Source organism: Sinocyclocheilus anshuiensis, unplaced genomic scaffold (assembly GCF_001515605.1).
Source record: "Sinocyclocheilus anshuiensis isolate Anshui unplaced genomic scaffold, SAMN03320099.WGS_v1.1 scaffold454, whole genome shotgun sequence".
Taxonomy (NCBI): Eukaryota; Metazoa; Chordata; class Actinopteri; order Cypriniformes; family Cyprinidae; genus Sinocyclocheilus; species Sinocyclocheilus anshuiensis.
Window position 1 is genome coordinate 2129639 of NW_015548217.1, and position 10496 is coordinate 2140134.

General features: G+C 36.1%; 1 protein-coding gene across 1 annotated transcript in view; it reads left to right on the plus strand.

The window, feature by feature from the left end:
• dnah9 (dynein, axonemal, heavy chain 9) overlaps nucleotides 1–10496 on the plus strand; it is a 101452-nt gene that overhangs the window by 16522 nt on the left and 74434 nt on the right. The window contains exons 20-24 of the mRNA XM_016440776.1: nucleotides 1119–1314; nucleotides 3096–3335; nucleotides 5081–5241; nucleotides 6728–6884; nucleotides 8568–8672. Of these exons, the coding sequence (XP_016296262.1) occupies nucleotides 1119–1314; nucleotides 3096–3335; nucleotides 5081–5241; nucleotides 6728–6884; nucleotides 8568–8672 (859 nt within the window). The remainder of the gene's footprint in view (nucleotides 1–1118; nucleotides 1315–3095; nucleotides 3336–5080; nucleotides 5242–6727; nucleotides 6885–8567; nucleotides 8673–10496) is intronic.

A 10496-nucleotide genomic window follows, 5' to 3' on the forward strand; every position in this document is an offset into this window, starting at 1 on the left:
TGTAAAGTTACGAAGCTACGAGAATACTTTTTTACGCGAGCGTGTGGCGGCACTGACCCAGATCTGGTGTAATGACGTCATCACGCCAGATCTGGGTCAGCGCCGGCACTGCCACACGCTCGCGTCATGGTACTGTTGTGAACGCGTGTCCACAAGTGATGCAGTAGAGATGAAAATGTGGAATAAAGTCGTTATTTTTGATTTCTTTGCGCAAAAAAGGATTCTCGGAGCTTCGTAACTTTACAGTTGAACCACTGATGTCACACGGACTACTTCGTCGATCATCTTGGTACTTTTCTGGACCTTGAACGTGGTAGTTACCTTGCTGTCTATGGGAGGGTCAGAGAGCCCTCAGATTTCATCAAAAATATCTTAAATTGTGTTCCGAAGATGAACGAAGGTCTTACGGGTTTGGAACAACACGAGGGTGAGCAATTAATGACAGGATTTTCATTTTTGGGTGTATATACTATATATATGAATTATTATTATTTTTTAAATCAATCTTTGCCATGATCCTTCAAACCATTAGCTTTTACCCATTTGACAGCAAAAAGTTTTTAATCATTTAAATATAACCAAATTTAGCATGGTCACTTATTCTTTCATACATTTTAATAAATACAGGTCAGATGAAGTATGTTGTTTCATTTTTTACATAAATATATCTATTATGCTGAATGACCATGAACATTATTTCACCCATATTTTTCACAAAAGTTGTATGAAACATTAGTACAAGACAGTTTAGTTGCATTAAATATGGTTTCTATGCATATAAAATCAGTTTTGTAAATTTAATCAGATGCAAACACCAAAGTGTGACATCTTGTCTTTGACTCAGTAATCAAATGTTTGAATAAAAGGTGAAGATGTCCATTTTCCTAGACCGGACATCACTATTGGCCACTGTTGTACCTGAGTCACGTCTGCAGTCCAGAATATCATAGAGACTCAGAGACAGGCTCTTTCACAGAGAAACACCACTCATGTTTTCTCCAGCACATGTGGTTATAAATGTGGTTATGTTTGGAGGATCTGCTGTGGATTAAGGCTCAATCTAATCCAGCTCCTGAAGTTTTGCTCTGTCTGCTCATGGATGATTAGTTTATTTCTAGTGGAACCAATGTAGAGTATCAGGCTGCTGCCAAACCTCCTCACATCTGGAACCGTGTAATGCATGTTCAGGTGGAAGTGTGGCTGAACCGTGTTCTGGACAGTATGAGGGCCACCGTGCGTCATGAGATGACCGAGGCCGTCGCTGCCTATGAGGAGAAGCCCAGGGAGCAGTGGCTGTTCGACTATCCCGCTCAGGTACTGAACCAGCGCCTGTAAACATCTCTAGGCCGGTTTCCTCTGAATGAGAGAATATTTATAAGGAATTGGAGATATTTCTGGCAGTATTACTATCTGCATGTGCTCACAGAATCAAGCCTCATGAAGGCCTGCTTTTTGGGAGTTCGCGTTTTGCCCGATAGCGAAGGGGCCGCAGTGGATGTCTGTGTTTAAATCATGATTATTAATTTTATTCAGTGGGGCTGAAACATTTCAGACCAAATCTGGGATTCAAACATTTTAAATCTGTGAATAAAAGTTTAATGAATTTGAAAAACGTAAAATTAAAACATTCTGCAGTATTTCTAGGTCACTAATCAAATGTGTGACATTGACAGTTTCTTTGTAGCTTCACAAACTGAACAACTAAATACACCTCTTCTGAAATGAACGTGTTTGAATTTTAATTTCGTTTTAATTATTTTTGATATTTCTTTGGAAGCTTAGTCAAAAATGTCCGGATTAAATGACTGGCCTGATGTCATGGTAAAGAAAAAATATGTATTATTTTAATTATATTTGAACCCTTTTCATAAATGCGCACACATATTCAAGGTTGTATTATTATATTCATATGTATCATTGATTTGTACTAGCCTTAAAACCATATGAAACCAATATAAATAAAAAGAATAGATTTGTGAGAATTAAAATTCATTTTGTTATTTCTTTGTTAGCAAGTTAAAATTGTTGGGGTGAACTGAATGTCCTTATGTCATAACGAATAAAAAAGGAGGAAATTCTTGAAAATGAAACTTTTATTATTATTATTATTATTATTATTATTTCTCAGAATAAATAAGCAAACCTAAGAATGCAAATAAATTTTAAAATTGCAAATATAAAAAAAAAACATGGTCCAACCAACATGCAGAAAAATGAACATTTTAATGATTTAACATTGTTATATAATGATATTTGTAAATGTAATATTTGTAACTTAATTTAAAATATATATATATATTTATAGTGCATTATATAGTGCATATTATTACTTTTTACTTGATGTTTTCACCACAAGACATTTTAGTCATAAATGGTAACCTTTCTTGTTTATGTAAAAAAGATTATTATTTTTTGTAACCATATAGAGCCAATATAAATAAAAAGAATATATTTGTGAGAATTAAAATTCATTTTGTTATTTCTTTGTTAGCAAGTCAAAATTGTTGGGGTGAACTGAATGTCCTGATGTCATAACGAATAAAAAAGGAGGAAATTATTGAAAATGAAACTTTTATTATTATTATTAATTCTCAGAATAAATAAGCAAACCTAAGAATGAAAAAAAAAAAAAAAACATGGTCCAACCAACATGCAGAAAAATTAAAATTTAAATTATTTAACATTGTTATATAATGATATTTGTTAAATGTTATATTTGTAACTTAATTTAAAAATATATATGTTTATTTTTTTTATAAAACCTTTAAATAAATTAAGGTGCATATTATTACTTTTTACTTGATGTTTTTAACACATGACATTTTAGGCATTAATTGTAACCTTTCTTGTTTACGTAAAAAAAGTTTTTTTTTTTTAAACCATATGAAACCAATATAAATACAAAGAATAGATTTCTAAAAACATGCCACTTGTGATTTCTTTATCTTGGACACAAACATACAGTATCATTGACTCACATACTGAACCAAATACTGAGACATCCTGACATTCATGTTACCTTTAACTATTGTTATGCTGATCATGTATTTCGGCCTAGTGCAGAACAGAAATGCGTCATCTTCTTATTTGGATAGGTGGCGCTCACCTGTACTCAGATCTGGTGGACGACTGATGTAGGAATGGCGTTCTCCAGACTGGAGGAGGGATATGAGAATGCAATGAAGGAGTACTATAAAAAGCAAGTGAGTCAGTTAAACACCCTCATCACCATGCTGATCGGCCAGCTCACTACCGGAGACCGGCAGAAAGTCATGACCATCTGTACCATTGACGTCCACGCCAGAGACGTGGTGGACAAGATCATTCAGCAGAAGGTACCATCTCATCTGTCCTATTGTCATATCCATCCTTGACACTGACTTTCCTTCAGATATCTGCAGATGAGTGCATAAGACAAGATTCAATACTGCCTCCATAATCAAAGTCTCAGTGTGCTCTCATGTGATTTGGTCTCATATATTGGTCGCACTCAAAGATGATATGATAGGATAAAAAAATGCTGTTGTTTTGTAATCTACTGCAGGGGTTTGCAAAACGTTTTAATGTCAGACAGGCTAAAGCATAGTAGTGCAGTAAGATTTATGTTATAAAGACAAAATGACGTATTTAAATAATACTTCAATATTGTCGTTGTACTAAAGCCAAAGCAATTAATATATTATATGGACAATATTTAGCTTGTATTAAGTAGAATTGTTTTTCTCTCCACTATTAGAGTAATGTTAGATGTATAAACATTTCCAATTCAGTTAATATATACTCAAAAGTGTAATTTCATACTGCATGAGAGGAGAGATAAACGCTTAGAAATAAATAAAAAATATTTTTGTTCACAAATCTATACACATTTTTTTCTTACTGTTAAATACTCTAAAGGCCCGTTCACACCAAGCACGATAACTATAAAGATAACGATAAAGATATAGTTCGAAAAATCGTTCTCAATATTAAAGAATAGCATAGTTCACACCACAACTATAACGATGCAGAGGAACGATATCGTTGTGATCACTTTCAAAACGATTTTTTTTCCAGCTGATGAACGATAAAACATTGACAGCCAATCAGAATCCATCCTGCTGTAACGAGCTCAAGAATTTAAAGCGGCAGACGCATGTGCGCTTAGAATAAACAGACGATATCGTTCGCTGGTGTGGACGCTAATATCGTTATCTTTATAGTTATCGTTCTTGGTGTGAACGGGGCTTAAATGTGAATAGAATAAAATAATTGCAATGAATCTGAATTCATTTAAAATGAAATTTTTGGTAACACTTAAAGCCTTTATTTATAATGCACTATAAAGGTATTCAATAATGTACATTATAATGCATTATATTTTTCATAAACAATTGCAACCAAGTTAAAATGCATTATACTGTTTGCAGATTTCTTGTTACATCTGAAATTAGTTGTTTGTTTTAATGAAATCTACTTTCTAAAGGTGTGCTCGCTGAATAGATAAGTGTTATGAGGTATTAATGTAATTATTATTCATGAAATCATACAATGCATTATAAGGTGCATTACAAGACAATAATTAATGCAATAAAATACCTTCATATGGCATTATATATAAAGGCTTTAAGTGTTACCTGTTTTATTTTCTGATATTGTCCAGGGACTCTCCTAAATGCTACTAGAATCAGAATTTACTGCAAACGCTTTGCATAAGTCATGCGAATCATCTGAAAACCAATGATGGCCTTCAAAAGACCAAAGTTGAAATGGTTTGAGTTTTGAGCAGTGCATGAGGTGAATGCTGCAGCGGATGCATGAGTTCACTGCAGTGACCAGCACTAGCATTAGTCATGTGAAAAAGCCTGCAGGCGTCTCATAAGAGGATATTCAATACTGCCTCTATTTGCCTCCATAATCCAAGCCTCAATGTGCTCTCATGTGATTGCTCATATTTTGGTCTCACTTGAAGACCCGCAGTTTAGTAGAATAGAAGTCCTAATGAAAGCGCCGTAGAGTGGCTCAGAAGCGCACTAATGTTTTTATCCAGCTCAGGTGTGATATTTTCCTCATGCTAATCCTTCATAATCATCTCCCTCAGGTGGAGAACTCTCAGGCCTTTCTCTGGCTGTCCCAACTGCGTCACCGCTGGGGCGAGAGAGAGAAGCACTGCTTCGCCAACATCTGCGACGCCCAGTTCCTCTATTCATACGAGTATCTGGGCAACACTCCACGATTAGTCATCACGCCACTCACAGACAGGTGAGACGCCAGAAAAACACAGCTTTAGCTTTGTAGTGACTCATTTGAGGAGCCATTAGAGAGCGAGCGTGTCCCATCAGATGCCCTTGTGCTAAAGGAAGATGGCGGGTTGCTCAGGCGGGTCCGTCTCCACACTTTGAAACGGTCACAAAGCAGAGACGCCACTGTTTGATAGTAAAATCAATGACAGTGCGCTTTTCTGAGCATATGGTCAGTCTCTGAGCTCTGCTGACCGAGTCACACGCCTGCCTTTCATTCACAACGAACCGAGACTATGCAAAAATACCACAACGGGGCACAGATGGCTCCATTAAGATAGGGCGGCCGCTGAACGTCATTCATGTGCACAGACGCTTACTTTATAGTCGTTTTACTTAACCTGTAAATAAGTTTTCCCAAAATATTTCACTTGTATTTGATAAATGTGATAAATTAGGGATCGTAAGACATTATTACACTACTTTTCAAAAGTTTGGGAAAAGTTTTTTTATTTTTCATTAAACTGATCAAAAGTGACAGTAAAGATTTATAATGTTACAAAAAATTTCTGTTTCAAATAAATGCTGTTCTTTTGATCTTTCTATTCATCAGAGCATCCTGAAACATAAAATTAATCACGGTTTCTACAAAAATATTGATGTTTTCAACATTGACAATAATCAGAAATGTTTCTTGAGCAGCAAATCTCAGCATATTAGAATGATTTCTGAAGGCCTGGAGTAATGATGCTGAAAATTCAGCTTTGGTCTCAGCAATAAATTACAGTTTACTATATATTCACATAGAAAACAGCTATTTTAAATTGTAATAATATTTCACAATTTTTAATGTTTTTGATCGAATAAATGCAGCCTTGGTGAGCATTTCCTTTCAAAAACATAACCAAATCTTACCGAGCCCATACTTTTGAAAAAAAAAAAAAAAAAAAACTTCTTAAGAGTCATTTGTTGATTCATTTGGAGTCCACTGGATCTGCTGTATGGTTTTGATTCAGTATAAAGATCTGGCTCACAAGAGTCATTTGTTAAGGAGTCAGCCTGTTCTGATCATATTGAACATTTTCGATTCACTAAAGAGGAACAGCATTAGATTGTTCTTCCTGAACCAGCAGAGGATGTTGATTCAGGAGCATTGCCTGTTTGTGTAAATCTCATAAAACCGTGCCATCCTCACCTAATGCAAATGATTTTCACTGAAGGACTCTTCAGGGTTAAAGGCTTGCCAAACAGCCTTACTCAAACACATAAAGCACCTCTGTTCTGTACACAGGCCATCAGTAAATACACCAAACTCAGTGTTAAAGGTAAGGTAAAACCTGATCCATTTAGCAGAGCTCCGTCTCCCAGAATCGAGCTGTTTGCTCAGACTGATCACATCAGAAGCACACTGTAATAGCAGGACTTTAGCCGCTGGCAAAGTCTGTATTTATGTGATTGAACATTTGTGTTTGTTTTGCTGAAGTGTGTTTTTCTCGGCTCAAACGCAGATGTTACATCACTCTGACGCAGTCGCTGCATCTCATTATGAGCGGAGCCCCAGCCGGTCCGGCCGGCACCGGGAAGACCGAAACCACTAAGGACCTGGGCCGAGCCCTCGGCATCATGGTCTACGTCTTCAACTGCTCTGAGCAGATGGACTACAAGGTGATGAGAACAGAGAATATCACGACTGTACACGCTCCTGGACTTTTCTTTATTGGGTTGTGCTGTTTCATATATGTTTTTGCCAGATCTTACTGATATGGGTTATGTAGACCACCTGTGTTCGAATGCAGGCGATGCAAATGCGCTTGATTTAATCTTCCATTTCCAGCATGACGAATAAACAGGAACGGTCCAGTATCCCACAATGCAATGGGACTTGAGTATTCTGTAGCACTAGTAAAAACCAGGGGCATTGCTAACCGATCCCAGTGAAATACAGCTGTGAAGTATTAATAATAAATCATTGTCTGACGGTGGAGATCACTGTATGTTGACCGGAGTCAAGTCACGTTTACTTCTATAGTGTTTTACACAGTACAGAATTGTTTCAAAGCAGGTTCACAGTAATAAACAGAATCAGTGATAGAAACTTCATCAAATATGAGACTAATTCAAAAGCAGCTCAACTGAAGACAATTTTAAAAGTTGATTCAGTTCAGTTCAATAAGTGTTCCATAAGTGTCAATGTTGTAAAATCCATCAATTATGACAACAAAGTCAGTTCAGTTGTAAAGCAGCTCTAGAAGGCAATAGTTAATTATTCAGATCAATTCAGTTCAAGTTTTGTTCCCATCCAACAGAGTCAGTGCAGTCAAATCAATAATGCAGTATTACTAAATATGAAGTGTCCTTTAAAACCTGAAATATAATGATATGATTTCAGCAATCATGTCATGTGTTTTCTGTCATTTATAGTTAGAATTAGAGCAAATTTGCAAATGAATTACTCTTTTTGATCTTTTGATCAGTCAAACGGATTTGCTAAAAGGTCTGAAATGGTTCACGATTCAGTCTGAATAATTTACAGTGGTTTCTCACACCATAACTGGATACTTTATAAGACAGAGAACAAAAATTAGCACTGGATGAAGTGATTTTTTACTTACAATTCATTGTACAAAACTTGCAAATGTCTTCTATTGCTTGTTAGCAACAAGGCAACTCTTTATTGTTTACGAGCGACTCCGGTAAAGACAATTATACAATCCTTTTGTCTATAATAATGTTAGGACATGTTATTGATGAAAAGCTAGAAATGCTCCTGGTAAGAATAGTACGATGGTTTGCTGTTCCCATCACAACCAGTCTCGCTTTGATCAGAACAACTTTTAATCAACTTCACAGCGAGCTCCTAACTCTAACCTCACTCTACACCTCACCTGATCCCGTCCTTCATCTCATAATGTACTTCTCCCATCACGGGCTCCAACAGATTAGTAAAGCTCTAATGACCGGCTTTATTTACATCCGAAGCCATGTCCGTATTCAGGCCTCATCTGCGCTCCATATAATAGAGACGCAGTGTTCTTCTGCTGTGGCTGCAGAGAAGAGAAGACGGCCTCAGGATCACAGATCAGCCAGCGCTGCAAACACACACACACAGAGTGTTTAGAATATGAATGCGAGTTTGCAAATGCTGCTCATCCATCCAGAAAACGTCTGTTTAGCATTTGTTGTTCTTGTTTATAAGCTGGAATTTCAGCGGAGCAGGAACCGTGAGCTCGCTTCTAGAAAACAAAAGACGCCCGCATAATTTCACATGCTTCTGTGTGTTGCGATTGATGCTTTCCAGCGATGCACCCGTAACTCTGTGCTTTCTCTCGCTCGATCTGTCTCTCTCAGTCGTGTGGCAACATCTACAAAGGCCTGGCGCAGACCGGAGCCTGGGGCTGCTTCGACGAGTTCAACAGGATCTCGGTGGAGGTGCTTTCAGTGGTGGCGGTGCAGGTGAGTGACTTACACCCTGATGAATAAACAACAGCATAAACTCGATTTATGCCACTGGCTCAGAAACCTGGAAACTAGGGCTGGTTTTTTTATTACATGGTGCGCCAATTAAATAATCGAATGAATTGCAAAATAATCACACATCATTATGGGCTAAGAAGTTACCCCCAAAAGATCTTGTAAAGTCATTATTGTGTTGATTAAGAAAAGCATTAGACATTTAATTTTTTTTAAAGTAGCTTAAGGAAGAAATATTTTTATTCAACATAAATAAGGACAATAAATGGAGAAATATATATATATATATATATATATATATATATTTAATGACAGTAATAATATATTATTATAACAATAATAATATTGGAACACTGTCATTCTCTAACAGTGTGAAAGTAAGAGCCAAAGACCAGGACAATGTTGGGAATGTTTCTCAGTTTAAATATGTGTACAAATAGCATATTTTCCCAATATTCCAACCTTTTGAGCCTCTTTTATTAAGAGTAGAAAACCATTTAAATGGGCCGTGTCTAAATATTTTGGTGCCATAAATGCCTAAAGCACGATTGATTGCTACAACAAATTCACATTTGCATTCATTTTACGCATGACTTGATTGTTCAAATTCAAAAATGAACAGTGCAAACTTTAGAAAACAAATCTGGGGAATTTGGTCAAGGGCACGGTGCTAATCGTTTCATCCATAACTCATTTTATGCAGACTGATGAATGCCGCATTTGAGAAAAAGACAGCTCTTTATGGAGGCCGAATCTGGCACTTACAGCCAAGCATGGAAAATGCAACCTTTAGAGAGTGGGATAAGAGTTGCCCACTCTAGGGGGGGGGAATGAGGCGCTGGGACACCTCAGCAAATGTTAATTGAAATGACCTGGCAGATTTACGACAGGGAGAGAAGTCGTTAATGCCTGGTGCGATCCCGCGGCGAGCCGGATTTGAGATAAGTCCCTCAGCGGATCTTACGGAGCTTAAGAGGGATGGAGATGCCAGAGGAGAACAGCTAATGAAAGTGTTCACAATGAAGACCACATTAGCCACTGATGCTTTCACTGTGTTATTAAAAATGACAAAGGCCGTTGAATTGAACATATGAAGGAGAGGGAGCTGGGCGCACGTAGGATGTTATTAGGGAGATGGCAGTTAAGGAACGCAACAGAGCTGTACATGTACTAACATGATTGACATGCACTAATAACATGTTCCTGCCCTTTTCTCCTTTATTGAGACAGAATTTTATCTGGCATGTTACATTCAAAAATAAATACTGATTACTTGAGTCTGGAAAGTGCTCCTAAGCTTCCATTGCTGCACTGCAGCAAAATGTGATGCCATTTTTTTAATCTTATTTATTAATTTCTTTAGTGATGCATTAAAAATGCACGCACAATGACTTGAATACAACTCTTCTATAATGAATTTAATTTAATTAAAATTAATTTTGATTAATGTATTCATTTATTAATTTGTTTATTTGTTTTTAGAAAGTAATTTGTCAAGTAAAAAATAACCTGTTGATATCTTAATGAGCAAAAAATAAACAATCTTAAAGAAACAATCTTTGGATTTATTTATTTATTAAATTATTATTAATAATTTATTTATTATTATAAAATTAATTTTACTATTTTTTTGTCTGCCAAGTCAAACTCATGACTCTCTAAAAAAATGTGATTTTTTTTATTACTTATTATTATTATGACTTAACATTTAAAAAACATAGTTTACTTTAAAATATATTTTAAAACTTTTTTTTTTTTAAGACCTTTTTAGGTATTTCAAAACCATATTAAAACCAACATGAACAG